General features: G+C 34.7%; 2 protein-coding genes across 3 annotated transcripts; one reads left to right on the plus strand and one right to left on the minus strand.

Moving 5' to 3' along the window:
* The first annotated feature begins 4521 nt into the window (after positions 1–4521).
* On the plus strand, positions 4522–9282 carry LOC117919879 (putative dual specificity protein phosphatase DSP8). The gene is made up of 6 exons (XM_034837164.1): positions 4522–5203; positions 5956–6078; positions 7378–7471; positions 8169–8251; positions 8332–8421; positions 8711–9282. The coding sequence occupies exons 1-6, from the start codon at positions 4985–4987 to the stop codon at positions 9077–9079; spliced, it is 978 nt and encodes a 325-aa protein (XP_034693055.1). The 5' UTR covers positions 4522–4984; the 3' UTR covers positions 9080–9282.
* Positions 9283–12079: 2797 nt separating this feature from the next.
* Positions 12080–20010, minus strand: LOC117915833 (E3 ubiquitin ligase PQT3-like). Of its 2 annotated transcripts, none has more exons than XM_034831555.1 (15): positions 19260–20010; positions 18055–18154; positions 17705–17786; positions 17439–17605; positions 17247–17326; positions 16990–17055; positions 16718–16874; positions 16474–16622; positions 16198–16362; positions 15792–16094; positions 15116–15157; positions 14774–15020; positions 14510–14629; positions 13802–13880; positions 12080–12809 (listed from the first exon to the last, which is right to left on the minus strand). In XM_034831555.1, exons 1-15 carry the CDS (start codon positions 19423–19425, stop codon positions 12249–12251), a joined length of 2484 nt encoding a protein of 827 aa, XP_034687446.1. In that variant the 5' UTR covers positions 19426–20010; the 3' UTR covers positions 12080–12248. The 2 variants fall into 2 exon arrangements, with proteins under 2 accessions (XP_034687446.1, XP_034687437.1); XM_034831546.1 differs by having other exon boundaries at positions 14774–15023.
* Between the last annotated feature and the right edge of the window lie 298 nt (positions 20011–20308).

The raw sequence follows: 20308 nt of genomic DNA on the forward strand, positions 1-20308 counted from the left end.
AGATGGATTGGCTACCGAAACTTGCGAAGTAAGTCCCTTAGCCAATAAACAGAGGAAGGATTGCTCCCATTGTCCCGGTGCGACGATAGCGGGACAAAAAACATGAACCAACACCAAATGCACTGACAACATAGGAGCAAAAGAGGAAACCTGAAAAACCCTATGTTCGACTATCGGCACATTCATCATCTCCAAAGCAAAAACACAGAAAAACCCTAGAATTTGGACACCAAGGTGTCCATTTTCCCTCTAACCAAACAACCGCAGACGCAGTTCAAAGAAGAAGAGCAAACAAAATGAAAAGTGAGCAGTAGAAAACTTACCGGAGTTAGGAATGAGTGCTCTTTAGTGGGGAAGAAATCCATTTGAAGCAAGCCTGAGGACGACGACAAGAAAGACGAAGGGGGACCAGTGGCAGATGCAACAACAATGAAGGAGTAGTGCGAGAAGAGAAACTCCAACGCGGGGAAAAGTCAAAAAGTAACCTAGAAAGTGTGGAACCCCTCTATTTATAGGGATCTAAAACCCTAGGTATTCCAAGGGACAAGGAGCCTAGAAACGCTTCCTAAATAGGGACGCCACCTAACAATCAGCCTTGATGGATGTGACCCATCATTGTTGCCCTAAATGACACGTGTTCCCAAGCACCCAAGTAACTTGAAGAGACAGATAATCCGTTCTGCCTCAACCCATCGTCTACTCGATCGGATAGAAGAAGACGAATTAAAGGGGTATTATAGGGGGGCTTCCCTCCACGTGTCCTCCCCCAAATAAAAAACCCTTGGTCCGTTCAAGGAAGCAGATGATCCTTCTAGATCCATTCGTTTGAGCTAAAACAAACTCCATTTGGCGTAAGTAGAAAGAGCTTCTCTTCTTTTTGAGAGTCAAATAGAATAGACAGACCATGTCAATTGAGATCTCCAGACGGATTAACCAACAAAGTCGGAGACTCCAGGCATTGAGCAGACGAATAATGATATCCAGTGCCTGAGCAACAGCCTAGACGACATTTACGCTTGAAAGACAATGTCTACTAATTGCTACACTCAATCTGCAACATTGACAAACGTAAATGCATGGTCAACTATATGGTCCAGGACTCTTGCTCGACAGTCAATTGGTGATACCAATAAGTGGATTATGTTTGGTATGATTACCCAATCTGCGTAGAAATGATGGCGTTGACCCTCTTGCTAAGGCTTGATTTCTATCCTGATGGCAACCACCATCACAGAAAAGACATGAAGGCGTCGTTAGTGCTATGACAATGGTGTCATTCGCTCTATAAAAGCCCCGTGAGAAGCATGAAAAAGGTATACACGTATAGAGTCATTCGACAGAATTTGATCCATCCTTATTCCTTTCTGACTTAAGTTTCAGAGGGGTGTGCCTGAACCATCTATTTGGACATCCTTTTATGCAGGGAGAAGCCCGTCTAACTTCAGAGAAGTTAGACGAACTCGACTTGGTTGGCATTGCACTAACATATTTAATATTATTTATTAATAAAAGTTTATTATTTGGAAATATTATTCATTATTACCATATTTAAAATTTATTAATAAAAATTGAAATCAATTGCAACATTTGACATCTAATCACTCACAATATTAGTTTTTCTTTTGGAAAACCTTATCCCAAAATTTACAACCTGTTCTCCTATTTATAGGCTCAGTGGTTAGTGAAGATGATGACACTAGCTTTTCATGGGTCCACCACACATCGTGTAGTGTTGCATAACTTGGAACACAAGTAACATTGGAGATGAGTGGTCAAGGCGTGACACACGACAATTAGAAATCTAAGGCAAAAATAGTTTTAAAGGTATGATTTTTTATTTTTGCTGATGTCGAATCATTTTGACATCATGATCTATTATCTTCAAGAATAGCCTTCTTCTTCTATTGGATCAATGTCAATTTGGCTCATCACTTCATTATCAATTTCAAATGGCATCTCATTTTCATAGTGGGCTCCTATTAATAATAAACATTTCGACACGAATGAGGATACTATTGGTTTAAGAAGTGTAAGTCAGTCATATCATCAATTTACTATTATTATTATTTATTTTCTTTCTTTCTTTTTTTCAAATTTTTATGTTACTCATTTTGTAAAACAAAAAAATTAATTAATAAATGAAAATTGTGGTTCAAAAAATAAAAAATATGTATAAAATATACTACAAAATAATATTAATATGTACATATAGAATGTTTTTATATATGTAACAACATAATATAATATTTTTTTTATTTATTAATTTTAAATATTTTAATAATGAATATTATTAATAAAAAAATAGAATTTTATTTATTAAAAGATAAATTGTCTATAATTGTTAAATATTACTAAACATAAGAGATATTTCATTATTTTTTCATAATAAATATTTAAACCGACTATAATTACACCTAAATAAAACCTTACTCAAATCCTCCCAAACCCTTTTGTCACATAGCGAGGAATCAAAGATTAAGATTTTATATTTTTTTTAATAGAAAATATTACCACATTCCATTTGTTATTTATTGTATAAATAAAATATGAGATCGATATGATATATTTAAATAAATCAAATCATACGATAACTTATATTATTATATTTTAGCAAACGACTATCGAAAAAACCATAACCCATACAACTCTCCAAAGAAACCAACTTAACCCATAGATGAGGGATTTTAAAGAGGCCCATTTGCTTGATTCTTGAAGGTAAGAGAACTATACAATGAATAAGTTCAATTAGTCGTTGATTGTTCTTTCTTACTTCACTAATGTTCAAAAAAAGGGGACTCGTTTACTATACAAGGGAGGAAGGTTCAAGGCACCAACACTTTGGCAACATCCTTTTTTGGCTTTGGCTTTAGCTTTAATGAGATCATTTTCATTGTACCTCCTTCATCTCTAAAAGCAAATTCAATCACTCTACTCTCTTCCTTCCTTGCATAGGAAGAAAACTAACTCCAATTTAAATTTCTTTTAATGAATATTATGTTCTAATAAGCTAAATATCATTAATTTTTTTATATAAAAAAATAATTTAATATAATTATTAATACTTTAAAACCTCTCAAATTTATTTTTATTTTTAATAAAAACACGATATTCCAAATGTAAAGTCGTTTTGACAATAAAAATAAGAATAAATTTAATTTACCTCTCCTGATATTTTGGCTAAATACATCTAACCCTCCTAAGATTTAAATTTCATCAAATATTTCCCTTATTTTGAGTGAGAAAGGAGGTAAGTGAAAGTTAAAAATAAGAATGATAGAAAGGTATTGATAAAATTTCAAATCAATAAGGATTAGGTGTATTTAACTAACACTTTAGGGGAGGTAAATGAAATTAGCCATAAAATAATTATTTTTATTATTATTTTTGGAATGGTTAAAAGCAAAAGTTAAAAATGATTTTTAAATAGATAATTTTAAGGGAAAAGTGGAGTTTGGCTCACTAATTTCAAAAAATTAAGGAACCCCAATTTTTATAAATTAATTTTATCTTCATTTATTTAAAAATATTTTTTTATACATATACATTTTCATAAGTTAAATAATTATTTCTTAAAATACAATTTTAATTGATAATACTAAATAAAATTATCTAAAATAAATTTATCATTTTAATTTGATCAAAGTGTTTTAAAAATAAATATATTATAATTTTTTTATTATATAATATGATATACAAATCATTGTAAATTTTTTTTTCAAGATCTCTAAATGATAAATAAAATTTTTGTAATCCCCTCAATAACGATTTTACATCTTGTGTTATATAAATCCCCTCATTTTTTTAATAAATAAAATTGAATAAAAAATTTCTTAGTTTACGTTCACAATAAAATAAGAAATTTTAAAAATAAAAAATACAATTAAAACCAAAATATATTAAAAAAATATAGTTAAAAACTTAAAAAATTAAGAACAAAATATTTACTTTTATTATATTTCTTACTCTTTCTTGATATCTATATTTTTTACCAGAGTCCTTATAAATGAAAATTAATATTTTATTTTGATATTTTATTAATCTTAAATAAGAATTTATGGTTAAAAAAATTTATTAATTGATGTTATTAATGTCATAAATAAAAATTTCATTGCAGGAAATATTATTTAAGTTATGAAAAAATGTATGTATTTTAAAATATTTTTAAACAATAAAATTGATTTATAAAAATTAAATATTTGTTTTTTATATATTTAAATTAATTAGTGAGTCAAAACGTGTATTAAAATAATGAATGGCCGCCGGGAGTTGAATGGTTAGGGATTGGGTATTTAATATATTTCTAAATATAATATAGAATGAATGGAATAGAGAAGCGATCCAATTTCAATGCCATATCCACCGTTGAAAAAAAAACCAGTGCATCAACTGTAATTTCAACTTGATGGTGCGGTTAACCATCACACTCATACACGTGGAACTTACTCACGGGCTGTCACAATCTTCACCAAACGAGGCCGGTGAGACGAACACTACCTCCTCTTTGTATCCGTTTCGAAGTTGGTTGGGCAAAAGGTGGAGTAGAACCAAGGTTTTCCTCCATTCCTTCCTTACCAAAACCTAGGGTTAGGTTAAGGGTTTCCAGATCTCTCGAATCTTCTCAAACCGCTCGATACTACTCCAGTTCCGCTGTCTCCGCCTCCTTCTTCCCGTCCGATCGATCCGTTTTCGGCGAAATTCGCTGTTGACCAAAGCCCGTGCATTTCCTTATCGCGACTCCCTTGATCGATGAAATTTCCAATTGTTTTAGATATAATTGTTGTCATAGCCTGATTTACGGGATTTTGGAGAAACGAAGGAAGAATCGGTGGATTTTTGGTATTGATCTGGGGAATTGAACGGATGTGAAAATCGTGGTATTATGTGATATGTGTTAATCCATTGCCTGTAGTTTGTTTGGTGGTCATTTTCAGGTGTCATTTGGAGGCGTGGTGTTTATTCTGGTTGTTGGGTTTGAATCGGGGCTATGTATATTGAAGAATTAAAGGGAGGGGAAGTGGACTGTGGGAGGGAGGAAGAACAGTTATCTGGTAGTGGCGCTTTTCGTGTTGGTTTTGTTGCGGAGGATGCGAGAAGGGCTTTGGTCGGAGCGGGGGCTCGGGCACTTTTCTATCCGACTTTGCTTTACAATGTTCTCAGGAATAAGGTTCAGGCAGAGTTCCGGTGGTGGGATAGGGTTGATGAGGTAAATTTATGTTATTTCTGTCTGTTCGAGGTTTCTTGTTGTGTCAATTGCTTCTGCAATTTCTTTCTGCTGTTTTGGTTTTTGTTTGTGTAAATGCCTTAGTTAGTTTGTTTTGTTTTTTGTTTCAGTTATGTGATTTTTGCTTCTTTTAATCTATTCTCACCATATGGATTTCTAAAGTCCACAAAAAAAAAAGAAGAAAAAAAAATTTCTTATTTGTGGAGTGCCAGGAAATTTTAGGATTGAGCTAATAGTATTGAAGATCTTAAGCTAATAAATAGGCAGAAGTAAAACACTTTTTAAGTAAAAAATGCTGCCTGGACATAAAATTTTGAAGACTTAATCACTGAGTGTAGTATTCTGTATTCAGTCTTTGGTGAGTCTCTTTGTCGAAATTTTTCAGTGATAATGAATTTTGAAGTGTCGTACACTCCATATGGTTGGACCCACTGATTTGATTTTTTTTTCTTTAATAATTTTCAAGCAGTAACGTGTTTAACAGGAACTCAGTGGAAGAAGACCATGTAACAAATGAGCAGGACGAGATAAATTGAGAAGTCTAAAACCATGCATTTGTTTGTATCATATAAAGACGTGTCATAAGATTCCCAACCGAATTCTTCATGTTTAGTTTTGAATAGAAGTATACTCCAATTGTAATTGTATTCTTTGATTTCAAGCATTGTACATGGGATTAGTACTTGTATGGTGTGAACCTTACTTCTTTTTAGTTCTAACATATTGATTTTCAGTTTCTACTGCTAGGTGCTGTTCCATTTCCATCTGATGTTTCACGCCTAAAGGAGCTTGGCGTGGGTGGAGTGGTCACACTAAATGAGCCATATGAGACTTTGGTTCCAACATCTCTGTATCATGTGAGTGCTTCCATTATTGAGTCATCCTATTTCTTTGCAGCGTGCTTGTATTCTTCTCTTTTTAGTGTTAATGCAAGTGGCAGCTTGGTTTCACTCTTGCCTTTTTAGTGTTCATGCTATTTGGTGCATGTGCTGGGTTGATGTGCTTTTTAACTAAATAAAAATGATGTGTAGAGTGGTAATAGGGGTTGTTCTAGTTTGTTTGATTTCATAGATTTGGTGGTCCATATTAGTAATTCCATAGTAAGAAAGTTGTGAGATGTCTTGCATTCTTATGTTACTAGTCTTTTAGGCCCAATGTGGCCTGGCTCAGAGGAGAGACACAGGCAAGGAACCCAAGTGGCCCAATATGGGAGGTCAAGGGCAGGATGACTGGTAAAAAATTTGTGGGTGGTTTCGGTGATTTTGTGTGGGTTTTTCCTCTTCTAGTTTGATGTTCTTGGACATGGTTTTGGAAGTGAAAAGAGTTGACAAGTGGCATAAGTTTTTCTGTTTTTTCGAATCATTGATAGGGCTTTTTTTACCTCTATGGATGTAGGCAAGTTTTGCTGAAATAAATCTAGTGTTTCATGCATGATTATTTTACCATGATTGAGCAACAAATGTTGTTAGCATTATTTAAGTTAGCTCTATCATATCAAGCTACAGTTCATGCTGCTGTGCTGCCCTTTCAACATCACTGTAGTCCTTTTGGACTTCTGGGCTTGAATTCAAATTTCTAGTACTTGGTGCTGAGGCTAGCCATTTATTTTCAATTTTTATATGAATTTGATCTGCAGATAACAGTACTTGGAAAATCAGTATGAATTTCTATTTCTAATTTTTTAGCTTATTTTATGTGAAGACCTTATGCCCATTGTGCTACTATTATCATGTTTGGAGTTAACTGTCACTGTAGATTCTTTCCAATGCCAGTTTGTGGTGGAATGCTTTCATATCTCTTAGAATAGAGTATTAAAATTGTGATATTTCTGCCCTCTTGGGAATAGAAGTTCTACTGGATGAGAATAAATGTAACCCCGGTGATAATATGATGCATATTCCAGGTTGATGGTTTTCTGGGTATTTGCCCTTGAGGCCTTGCTCAAGCGGTAAAAGGTTGGGGAGGGTTTGTGGGTTCTAGGTTCAAGTTTCAATGGGGATAAAAATATACCTATCCAGAAGAAAAAAAATTTCTGGTTCTCCATTTTGGCTTTGGCACCATTGCTGACTAACATATTTTGGATTTTAATGGTTCTAATGCCAAGTTTATCATTTTGTTGTTGCATCTTTTAATGATTATTTAATTACTTTTGGCAGGCTCATGACATTGACCATTTGGTGATCCCTACTAGAGATTATCTCTTTGCACCATCATTAACTGATATACGTCAAGCTGTAGATTTCATTCATAGTAAGTATTTTTAGCTAATTTCTTTATAGTATTTGTAGCTAATTGCTTTATATCATTTTGGCATTGGGCCATGACAAATATTGTCATTTAACTTGCTAAACAGAGACGTCATTCATTGTTAAGTTCTGGGCTTTTTCGGACAATAAAAAAAATGTTGTGTCTCGTTTCACAGGCACACTTTATACTTTAATGGAGGCATGTGATAACTTTGACTTTTATTCAACAGTAAGTTTTGAAAATTGATGCAAACCCAGGATATTAACTGTTGGACATACAGAGCTGAATGCTTGGATGTGAATGTTGGACATCATTCATTGTTAAGTCCAAGTAGGGAATGTTGGATTTGAATGCTCAGTTCTTGATCAATGCCACATTTTTTAACATTATAGTCACAGCTTGCAAGTAAAAAGCATGGGACCAAAGATCAAGGTGCCATTTTGTGGTGGGTCTGCATCTCCAAACTGCCAAAGTCTAGTGAGGCTATTGGAGTACCCAAGCTGGAAAATGCTTGGATATGAACTTAAAACATGGCAGTCTGTGCAAGTATTCAGTGATGGCATGTACAAAAAGCAACCAAGCTACTATCACATATTGTGCATTCTTAGCTAATTCTGCAAACAAGTATTCTCCCCTGTTGTTTTTGGGAACCATCTTTGTTTAATTTTTAATAATCATTCTTTCATATCTCGTCCTGAAGAGAATGCAACTTATGGGCGAACTACATATGTCCACTGTAAAGCTGGCCGAGGCCGCAGCACAACAATTGTTATATGTTATCTGGTCAGTGATGCATTAAAATTCCTTAAACCCTGGGTAATCAATCAATGACTGCACCTTTCTGAGGTTTCTTTGTTATACAGGTGCAGCACAAGCATATGATGCCCGCTGATGCATATGATTATCTAAAGTCAATCCGGCCAAGAGTGCTCCTAGCCTCTTCGCAGTGGCAGGTACTTAGACCTGGCAAGGTTTTGCATTCCTCCCCTCCCCCATTGTCTGGAACTGACAGCTTTTTATTATTGCACGTGGGCATTACTAGGAAGATTGTTTTTCCCATGTAATTCCATATGTATACAGAAGCCAGTTCTTATTAATCCGCTTTAAAATATCCTTGAGGGGATTTACCGACAGAATATGATGTTTAAGACTTTTTCAAAATATATGCATATGAATAATGTGTCTTGGCAAAGATGTTTCTGTACAGTTGCTAATTCTTTTTTGTTCTGATTGATTTTGTAGGCTGTCCAGGAATACTACTATCTTAATGTCAAGAAGACTGGTGTCTGTGGCTATATGACAAATCTAGTTATGAAACCTCCAGTTCTCTCAGCTGCAGAAGATCTTGTAGCGTTCGATGATGACACTATAGTTGTGGTAACAGAATCGGATCTTGATGGATATGACCCATGTCTTGAATCGGGTGCTGTAGGAAGTGAGATATGGGCAGATTTAAGTGTAGTCTATAGGTTTCGAGTTGCTGGCCAGGCAGCTCTGGCAAGAATCTCATGCCTATGGCTCCGTTACCATGCCAACCAAAAGATTTCAGGGGAAAGGTTGGTGAGGCCTGATCATTTGGGAGGGCTTACTGTGGACATCCAGGTCTACTGAGAAATACTTGATGAAATTGCACATATGATGTTTGTTAAGCTTTGCTTCCCCTAATTTCATTTCTGGTATATGATAAGGCAAATACGTTTTTATTACCAGAAATTTGAATTGTGGATTTTTGTGCTTGTGTTTATTCTGTAAATGAGCTGTTTTTCAATTTAAGTTGAAATGAAGAAAGATGGCACACCCATATTTCCTGGTCATTGATCAGATTTTTTCAGTGTGCATGGAATCTCTCTGCAAATTTGGGGAAGAGAAAACGATCAATTGTTATGCAAAATTCAGAAAGGTTTGTTATTAATCAAGTTTTTGATTGCTATACTCGGACTGTGCTATGCATGGTTCTTACAAATGCAATCCAGCATGCATTCGAGTGCTCCACACAAGCTCTCCAAGAAATCTTTAAGATGATGAATCAACCAATGAGGTTGAGAATCTTCTTAAGTATCTCTTAATTTGATTATTCATCCTTCAAAAAGTGGGGAATGATAGTTTTGCTTGAATGCATGAATCTACCTAAGTTGGCCCAAAAAAAAAAAAAGAAATGACAAATAATTGAGGGCTTCTAATGCCATGTTTGGATCTAGAAAAGTGTCAAACAAAGAAAAATGAATACCAAGGAAATTGATGAAAAATACAAATAAAAATTAAATATAATTAAAAGTTTATATGTTTTAAAATTATTTAATATATATATATGTATATTATGTATTCTTTTAAACTTTGTAGAAACCAAACATGGGGTATAAGCTCATTAGCTATGGCCGAAGATATTCCAAAAAACAAAATTAATTATGACACTCAAATTAAACAAAACATAAAGAGAGACATATATTTACGAGCGTCAAAATGCCCCTTCGCCCAAAGGCTAGAGGGTGAAATCACTTGTCTTGTTATTACAGGGATCCAGGATGGGTTGGAAGGGAATTAACAAAAAAAGTCGTGATCAGTGAGACAATCACTAATGCTCTATTCGGTAATTGTATGCTAAAATAATTTTCTGTTTTTTTTTTATAAAAAAAGAAAGAATATATATATATTAATCAAAAAGCAGAAAAGAAATTTTGTTCTTAAAAATAAAAATTATGATGTTTTCAAAAAACATCTTAAAACTGTTTTAAAAAATAATTATACAAATATGAAGAATCATAAAAATAAAATATTATATATAAAAATTATTTTTAAAATATAGAAAATAGGTTGGAAGTATTTTAGATTTTTAAATAGGCATTTGTTCTATAAAAAATTATAAAATAATTTTAAAAAAACTATTCTCAAAAATTGTTTTTTGAAAACAATTATCAAATAGGTCCTAGATGATTTAAACCTCGGTGAGTTGGTGAAAGCACCATGAAATCTTGACAAGGATGATGAATTATAGTGAAGCAAAGATGGGGTGAAGAATGGGAGTGAAATTTCTTGGAAATATTATTTATTATTGTACAAGTAAATATGAGTTGATGGCTAGGGTATAATTAACCAATACTCTAACAAATGAATTCAATAAATATTTGAAGTATGATACAATGATGCCCTAGTGGGACAATCGACCATTATCATGGTAAATGAATCACAGATATGTTTGAAACTTGAAAGACTTATCAGCTAATAATACATGTTCCTTAGACCTATTTATAGAAGTATTAGGAACTAAAGTCTAATACTTGAAGATGTGAAGTCTATTGGACTTGAAGTCGAACACTTAAGGACATGAAAATTGTTGGATATAGAAAACAAAAAATGACAATACACTTTCCAGCATTAGCTTTTGTAATGACTCAATAATATGATTGATAATTCTTAAAGGACTTGGTATATACTTAATAATATAATATATAAATCAATAAATGTGTTAAACTCATTGAAGGATTTAAAATACCTTAAATAAATCATTCTTAGAAGGATTAAAAAGTCTGAAGTAATGATTCTATCCATGATGACAATATATTTTATCAAGTTACGCTTGAAGGGGAGGTTTGTAATCGTTGCAGTCTTAAAAAGTTTGTAAGAAAAATTTCTTATTTGAAAAAAAAAACTGAATTTGAAATGAAGAAGTCTTTGAAAATCAGAATTTTGTCTTGGTTTGTAGATTAAATATTTTTCAGGTGTGTGTTAGCCTACTAGCCTACTATTTAATATATATGGAAAAAGTCTTGAAGTATTTTCCATATGGATAAATAATATTCTGTTGAAGTGAACAAAAATTTGGTCTAGAACTATGATATTTCAATACAGTTGACACATTGATGTATTTTGCAATTTACACGTACTAGACATTATCAATTTTCTTATTGAATATAGTTCTACACCAACTTGAAGGTATTGGAATGAGTTCAAACATATACGATGATATTTTCATAGGACAATTAGCATGAGCTTTTTTATTTATTCAAAAGAATAAAAATCGTAATTGCTTGGATATGTTGATATTGAATATCTTTCCAATCCCTATAAAACTTGATTTGAGATAGATACATATTTACTTTTAGTAATACTAAGAAATTATGAATATCAGTCAAGCAAATAGTGGTAATTACATCTCTAAATATTTGTAATTTATGTAATTAATGAAACAAGTTGTAAACTTATATAGATTTAGCATATTTGGGTGTCATGTAACTCGTTCTCTATCAAACATAAGCCAACAATATTATATGAAAACAATATTGTATTTATTACACAAATCAAGGGAAGATATTAAATGTGATTAAACTAATCACATTTTAGCAAAATTCTTCCACGTAGGTTTATAATTAATTTTAATTATATTTAATTTTCTTTTAAAAATAAAAAATATATAAGTAATTTTAATTATATTTGATATTTATTTCATGGATGTGGGCAAATAGGATATAGTAAGCTTTTGACTCTGAATTATTATGAAGTGTTTATCTAAAAATTATTAATTTAGAATTCAATAATCAAAAAGAAAATTCACATATAATATTTATAACACATGCATAAAGAAAAAAATTGAATGAAGGGAGAAGCAGGAGGAAATGTTGAAAAAGATGAAATTATTTATATTAAAAAAAGAAAGGGTGAATACAGAGTCATATTTCAAGTCATATAAAATCAAGTCTCCCATCTTTCCACGATGCGCAAGAGACCAAAGACTTCCTCATCACTCCTCACTCCTCTCACATCCCCAATTTCTCTACCCTCTTCTTTATCTGTGCTTATTGTAACCACGATCTCTATCGTACTCTCTCTCGCGCTCCCTCGACCCCCTCGAAGAATGCCTCGCCTCCTTCTCCTCCCACTCCGCCTCCTTCGCGGCCGGGGCTGGCGGTGACGGCTCGTACCTCGATGGCTTTCTCTTGAAATGCCTATCCTCATCACTTGACTCGTACTCTGTCACACTGCTCTTTCTCGACGCAGCCGCCGAAGAGGGCGACACTTTCCAATCCTCATGTTGTCCGTTTGGAATCGCCGAGGCGCTTGGAGTTTCAGACAACTTACGCTTCTTGGTGGGCTCTTCCTCCGGGAAGCTTATGCGGGAGAAGACGCTGGGCTTTGCCTTGCGATCCGCCAAGGATCTAGATGATTCAGCGGCCGCGGAGGGAGGAGGTCGGGCGGATGAGTCAGAGGGGCGGTGGTGGTGGTGCTCTGATTTTCTCTTGGAGGGGCGCGGTGCCTCTACGTCTCTGGTGGGGCGCTCCGGCGATGACCTCTCCTGTCGAGGGCGGCGGTGGTGGTGGTCGGCGCTCGATGATTGGGGAGCCAATTTCTGTATCACATCCCGAAACACTATGTTATAAATGTCACATTACATAAGAAGACACAACAAAAACAAAATTCTTTCACCATAGTCCAACAAATTATCATTATTGCTATTTTCCCCCTCTACCAGGTCCTAGGATGCAATTCCGTTAAGTACCTTTTTCATAAATAATTTAGATATAATAAATATCATAAGAGTAGATTACCATTTACTAAATAATATTTTTTTTCTTTTTTATTTATTTCTCTTTTGGTGCTTTCCTTTACCACTCCCTCTCCGTTGTAAACATAAATTCTTTTGATTGTGCTTTAAAATCATTTTGATAATATAAAAATTTTACATAACAAGTTAAAATTAATGATTTATACTTTATGCAAAGCCATTTTTTTTTTAAACAAAAGAAGAGATATCAGACGATATTTAAACAATTTTTTTTAGAAGAAAATAAAAAATTTAATTGGAAAACAATTTCGAAATACTCGTATTATTGTCTTAAACCAAGAGTTAATTAGCCATTTGTTTGAATGGGATTATGTTTTTTGATTTTTTTTTTTTTTTTTCCTCCTGCTCAAGCTCCATTTGACTGCAAAGAAGACTTAAGGGAACGAGAAATGAAAACTTGGAGTCCTTTTGCCACCTACTTCTGCTGTGGCAATCACCCCACATAAAAGATTCCACATTTTCCTTTCTTTTCCTACCATTTCTCTACCAATCAAATGAAGCATCGGAAGGGGAAAAAAACAGAAAATAAATATCATCCAATGAATAAATTTCATATCTTTTGATCCTAACCGCACCCAAAATATAAAAGATTTTTCCCTTTTCTTTCTTCCTAAGCCTAAAAGAAAATGAATGTTCAGTCTTGTCTCTCCCAATTGTCGTTCTCGGGCCACATTGGCGATTTCTGGACAGTGTAGCTTGCAACCATGGCCATAAAAAATACCTGCTGCAGTACATAAATAACAGGGAAAAATGCAAGTTTGGACATAAAGACATACGGGTTTTGGTTTCATTGTAGAAACGTCACCGCCCATGCTCCCTTCTCTACCATATTCTCGATCTTTAGGGAACTCTTTGCTGCAAGAGCAAGGAATAAAATTTGTCATTAATTAGCAGCTAGAGCTGTCTATATTAGGCTTCGTTGTTCTCATGTTTTGTTAACTATATGGTGTAGTTAGATGGTAACCGGTACTATAGGTGAAAAAAGAATAAAGCAAATAGCAGTCCAATAACCAATAGCCAAGCAAAAACAATGGAGATGAAAACAGAAAAAAACAAATGGATATTCCAAAAAAGTTTCATCACAACGGTTTTAAATTTATGGTTCAGTACAATGTCCAATCCACTAGAATTATATAGTTCAAACCTCTAGTTAAGCAAAAAAATATAATGGTGAAAAAGGAAGACGAAGGTGGAAACAAATTTACAGCAATAACATAACAGAATATAAAACTTACTAATAAATTAATAAGCAATCAACCAACCATTGAGGAATAATGTGAAATCTTTCTTCCTTCTAGCAGGCCTATGATTAAAACTAATACGATACTCATTTTTATTTCTACTCTTCTGCCTCATTTAAAGTATACAAATTGATGAAATTTTTTTATCCTTCATAAAAATTTCGTATAAGAATTCCAGCCTCATTGTTTTTATAAGACGTTTGCAAATATCTATCAATAAGAAAGTAGAATTGCTGTTCTTACCTTTCACCTCGTCTCTCACTTTCACGACGCCTTCTCAGATCAGCTTTCCTAGCCTCAAATTCCTCCCTGCTCATAACAGGAGGTGCAGCATTTAAACCCATTCCAAAATCAGCCAGATCCCTGAAAATAGCAAACTGATTAGGCATAGTTGCCAACATTTATAAACATTAAGCTATGCAAGCTCAGATTAATGCATAGAAAGACCAAATACTATCTAGACATAAAACACAACTGAACACAATAATCAAGAAGTAAAGTGCATACCTCTGAGGTGGAACAACAGGCAGCATATAACCCGGTGCCCCAAAAGGCCCCTGAGGTAGAACACCCCCAAAAGGCATATCTAATGTATTGTAACCATACCCCATATATGGCATGGCACCAGCATAAGGGTTCATAAAGCCATCCATTCCTGGCTGCATGCCATTCCAGTAAGGAGCGTATGTGGGATCCATAGGCATCATATAGTTCTCAGCTGCAAGATCTTGAGTGGACTTCCACTGAATGTCTGCTGCTGTAACCAGAACAGAATATCATTAGCAAAATTCACATGAAAAGGTTTAATGAGTAATAAATAGATAGAATTGAAAATGGCAGCACACAAACCATTTACAGGCACACGAGCTTTCTTCTTTTTCTTTTTCTTTCCTGAAAAGCAATAAGTAATATAACTTAGATAATATTCATGGCCTACGTTAACAAGAACAAGCAATGTATATCTCTCTTTATCGATATTGACATCATTTCTTAGGTTTCTAATGGAAATTCAATCTTATATGAGCAAGAACCCATCCAGCTCCTACTGCAGTACAAGACCTCAAGGGTAAGGTGCCCTTGAGGTCAGGCTCAGGTGACAGGATGTTGGAGTGGCTATGTGGAAGATTCTAGGTTCAACTCCTGGCAGGGACCCAAATAGAATAATAGATTTCACCTCCCATAGCAATAATCAAACTGGTCAACATTGTATCTGGACTAAACTAGCTAGAATCATTTTGAATGGGCACTGCCCATTTGTATATAAAAGCTGTTTTGCACCCAAAAAAAAGGGTGATATAAAAATTTACAGCAGTAAGTATCTAAATGCCAGATCCACCTAGCCTCATCAATAATTGAAACTAAAAGCATTATTTCTAAGAACACATTCACATCAATAGAATTTTCTCCACATTTTAACCGACTCCCTCACTTCTCAAAACAGTAAACAAGGAGTTTGATGTTCCTTCAAGAAGATTTTCTTTTCAATAAAAAAAAATTAACAGAATTTTTCTTTGATGTCATTTACCTGCCTCACCAGAAGCAAGCTTCTGCTGCACTTCTTCCTCAGCCAGAGGAGCACTTCCCTGTGAAGCCAGTTCCTTCACACTCATGGACTCAAGTGTAGCTTCAGACACATCAGCAGCTTTTCCTGTCCTCCCTTTTTCTGGAAGCTGTGGTGGAGGATTAGCAGACTTACTCTCATCTGCAACTGGTTTTATTATGTTCAGAGTTTCTTCAATCTGAGGTGGTGGCATCTGCTCTCCCTTTGATGCGGCAGACAATGTAGGGGATGGAATCTTAGGCTGTGGGCAGCGAGCAGATTCCATATCTGGATAAAAGAAAATTAAAATCAAACAAATAAAAATTTAGATCCACAACAAGAATGATTATTGAAATAAAAAAGGAGCCAAGTTGATCATATATCTACTGACCTTGAACTTGTAAAGCACTTCCAGCATTTTCTGCACTACTATTGTTAGACTCCAGAATGCGATTGATTGTATCCCTAAGGGTTTTGTTTGGAAGAAGATCATCTGCGAGTATATTTGTGGCACCGCAAACACACATTGATTTTGAGATAATGTGGTCTCTGATACCTGAGTAAAATTTTAAGAATAAGCCCTTGCAGATCTGGAACCATATTTTCTAAAACTACAACAACAAAAAAAGAAAAAAAAAAAGGAAGAAAGAAAGAAAGAACAATTTACATTTATAACAAAAACTCTTGAAACAACATTTGCTTGTTAGAACAGCATCTTTCATCACTTCTTTACATAGTGGGCAATGAAGCTCAGGTGGAAGTTCACCAACAGAACGAGTGGAAGGTAACCCTTCAATTTCTTTTTCAAAAGCAGCTCTGTTTTGAGGGCATATGATTAGAACAAAATTATACTTCCAAATTCCAACAAAGTGAATTATAAAAAATATAACAAATAATGAGGAACTATTTACTCATTTGGTTTCAAAACAGCAACAGCTCCGCTTGGTAACGCATATGAGCCATCTGGGGTTGCCATTAACATTGACTTTGGAATGCCAGTAGGGGGTTTCACTCTTTTGATGTCATAAGTCGGATCCCCATTTGTAGGACAGTGTTGAATGAAATGTCCTGAAGAGGAGAATGTCATTCAGTGATCATGATTTTGAAAGAAACATAAACCATACAACCAACAAAATTTTTTATTAAATAAATAAACACATATCCATCAAGAACATGAACATACCAGGCACCTTGCACCTGTGACATATGTATCCTTGTGGAGGTGTTTTCCGCTCCAACCCAATCCGGCCTGAGTTAGTGAAGATAAGTTTCAGGCTCATACAAAATCAACTAGAAAAAAATCAAAGCATCCTCACCAACATAAAGAAAGCATTGGAAGCACAAAGACAAAAAACAATCAAAGGTATAATGAAAATCTACTAAGCAATATGATATAGCAGCTAGCACCAATATCTAATTAGAAGAGGTATAGATAATCACCAAAACCACGTCCACCCATCATTCTTCCACCAATACCCCTTCCAAAACCCCTTCCAGGTCCAAAGCCATCAGTGCCTTGACTGTAAATACAAAAGTTTAGATATTTAAGACAATAGAAATATTCCTCCATTAGTAAGAGTTAAAATTCAATCATCAAAAAATCAAGTAATGTGACAAAACAAGACATCTCACCGCTGCCAGTCCAAGGCTGGAGTATCAATTAAAGCCTTGATCTTGCTGTCTTCATCAGCTTTACTTGGAGGAGGAGCATCCAAAACTGGATTGCTTGACTGAACTGGCACCACTTCAGGTATGGCGTATAAGTCATTTCCAAATTCATCCCACTCTGAATCATCAGGCTATAAATTTGAAACATGGGTTACCACTTCAACACAGTACAAAAGACACTTGCTAAAAAACCAAAATATGAGAAAGGAACACTAGAAACTAAAGCTTACATATTTCATGGCAGATGAATCAGCACCCACAAAGTTACTATTTGTTGGTTGAGCTTCATCTACCTTATTTTCCACTTTAGGCCTACAGAATAAAATAAATTTAGAAAAAAAAAATACAATCAGCCAAATCCTTGGAATCTGCCCCACAATTAAAAGCTCAAATGGAAGATGAAAACGATTATCCAGAATTGTCTCTAACACTGGTTAACAAGTAATCAAAGTAACTAATACTGGCTAGACCATTAAGCTTATGGAAGTAACACATAAGTTAAAAGAGCTAACACCCTGACATCTTTAACATAAAAAGGACTGATATACAATGACTAAGCTTTAAAAGTTTGAGACAGTACTCGTCCTTTTCAGTCACAATGGGCATTCGAGGCCGTCCAGGAACCCGGCGAATCAAAACAGAGGTATTTTTCGGGATCAACATTGCTTCATCAAGATACTCTGAAATTGCAAAAGAAAGAACACCAGGTCTATAAAAACTCTGCAAAAATATTAACCTACATAGTTCTAGCCAAAAACAAAAACATTCCTGAATAGAGATCAAATATTTGCTGTAATAAAAAATTGATCTCACGACCTGGCCAACTTATTAAGGTCATGTAAATTTAAACACAATTTTCCCAGATTCATTAATAGCAACCTCCTACTTTCTTCACAAGGGGCATGCTTTCCATCAAATACAATATGCAATCATCATCAAACAAGTGCTCATTGCCCAGTACCCCTGTATAGATGAAGTACCCCCATACAGAAGGGGGTCAACAAGTCCTTACTGAAATGCACCTTTCATTTTACAAGTATACTGATGCCCTATAGCATGGAATCAACAACCAGAAATTGAGACCAATCTGCCTACCGAGATACACTTTTCATTCTATAATTGTAAAAATGACTGAAAATCTTCTGCCTAAACCCCACGCCTAATGGGATTAATGAAACCCCTTGGTATTTATGAAACCCCTTAGCCTAATTGAATTGATGAAGGCCCTTGCCTAATGAAATCAAGGAAACCTAGTGCCTAATGGAATGAACGAAAGTTCCTTTGCCTAAGGGAAACCATGGGCGGCTTTCCCTCATGGAATTAATAAAGCCCCTTTGCCTAATTTAATCAATGTAAAAATCTGCAAAACCTCTTTGCCTAAAGTAATTGATGAAGCCCTTTGCCTAATGAAACACAGGAAAATATCTGCAAAACCCCCTTTGCATAATGGAAGGCAGAAGCTCTTTACCTAATGAAACCAAAAACCCCTTGTCTTCTTAAATCAATGATACACCACTATGAAATCCACAAAACCCCTATGCAAAGATGCAATGCCACACATCAGAAGATGCACTACCGTAATACCACCACACAAAGAAACACACCCTTATTCTCTACAACTCTCAACAAGCATTTAGCTGGAAATCAGAGAGCCAATTAGTTTCAAAACTAAAGCAATCTTTATAAATTGAAATTCGTTTTCTTATCGATGACGAACCCAAATTCGCAAGTTTTGAAGAAAATAACGATCGAGGAAGTAGATATGCAATACAAAACAAAACCAACCTTCGTTAGTCTGGGCGTTGGTGACCACGAGGTCGAAATCAGTGCCCCTGCCCAGATGCTTTGTTTCAAAAATTTTTTCTTTCAAGTTTCCAATTGATATAAAGTGTCCGTCGATTGGAATCGAATCAAAATCTTTTGCACTTTTGAATTTATAATACACTGCCATTCTTTTTCTTTCTCAGTTCTTTCCCTCTAAAATTTGGATAAATCAAACAAAAAAAAAAAACTCTTAAGTTCAAAAGGCCCTTTGATAATCAACAAAAAAACCACAAAAGGCCTGTTATTGAACTCAATTAAAGTACAAAAATATATCTCTTCTTTTTGCAATTTCTCTCGGAGAAAGATCAAACCGACGCAACAAACCCCATCAACAACTCTTGAAATCAAGATCCTCTTCTTCGAATCGCGCAACGCAACAAGATCTCTCTTAGGAGCCAAGATTTCTCCTATTCCAGGCCACAAATCGCGCCGATAACAAGCCGAAACACCTCCTTGGATCGATCTATCGCCCCGATTCTTCGATCAGGTGAAATTTCAGCCGGGGAGCGGATCGAACAGCGGAAACGTTAGAAACGCCGATCTTGAAAGGCGATCGATGAAAAAGAGCACGAAAGTATGCGTCTCAATGAAGAGACATTGAATCTCCGGGTAAGCCCTCGCTCTCTCTTCTTGGCCGCCTTCTTCTTCCTGCTGCTTGGAAGCTTTTTCAAGGGTTTCTTGCCTTTTTCTTGATTCTGATAATCTTGCCCTCTTTTCGCTTCGATGAATAGACAAAGCATTTGAGGGATGTGTTTATATAGAGGTCCGTTAAGGATGGGCCGCGCCGACCTTGGCCTCCACGCTTCCAGCCCAACTGCCCGGTCTTTATTTATTTATTTATTTTTTAATTAATTAATTTATTTATTCATTCATAATCACTTTCCATAATCATCAATTTAAAGATTTTTTATTTTATTTTTTTAGTTAAAAATATTTTTAAGTTCTAATTATATATCAAGATATGGCAGGATATTCATATACAAATGAAAAAAAAAAAATTATTTTTTTAT

The sequence above is a fragment of the Vitis riparia genome, chromosome 1 (genome assembly GCF_004353265.1).
Source record: "Vitis riparia cultivar Riparia Gloire de Montpellier isolate 1030 chromosome 1, EGFV_Vit.rip_1.0, whole genome shotgun sequence".
NCBI lineage: Eukaryota > Viridiplantae > Streptophyta > Magnoliopsida > Vitales > Vitaceae > Vitis > Vitis riparia.

What these genes read in the sequence shown, in the direction of transcription:
- LOC117919879 (XM_034837164.1), top strand. Translation starts at nt 4,985, where the DNA reads ATGTATATTGAAGAATTAAAGGGAGGGGAAGTGGACTGTGGGAGGGAG. An exon ending in TTCCAACATCTCTGTATCAT is followed by an intron (nt 6,079 to 7,377) that starts GTGAGTGCTTCC and finishes TACTTTTGGCAG; the next exon opens with GCTCATGACATTGACCATTT. An exon ending in TAGCCTCTTCGCAGTGGCAG is followed by an intron (nt 8,422 to 8,710) that starts GTACTTAGACCT and finishes TTGATTTTGTAG; the next exon opens with GCTGTCCAGGAATACTACTA.
- LOC117915833 (XM_034831546.1), bottom strand. Translation starts at nt 19,425, where the DNA reads ATGGCAGTGTATTATAAATTCAAAAGTGCAAAAGATTTTGATTCGATT. An exon ending in CAACGCCCAGACTAACGAAG is followed by an intron (nt 18,155 to 19,259) that starts GTTGGTTTTGTT and finishes TTGCAATTTCAG; the next exon opens with AGTATCTTGATGAAGCAATG. An exon ending in TCACAGGTGCAAGGTGCCTG is followed by an intron (nt 16,875 to 16,989) that starts GTATGTTCATGT and finishes TCTCCTCTTCAG; the next exon opens with GACATTTCATTCAACACTGT.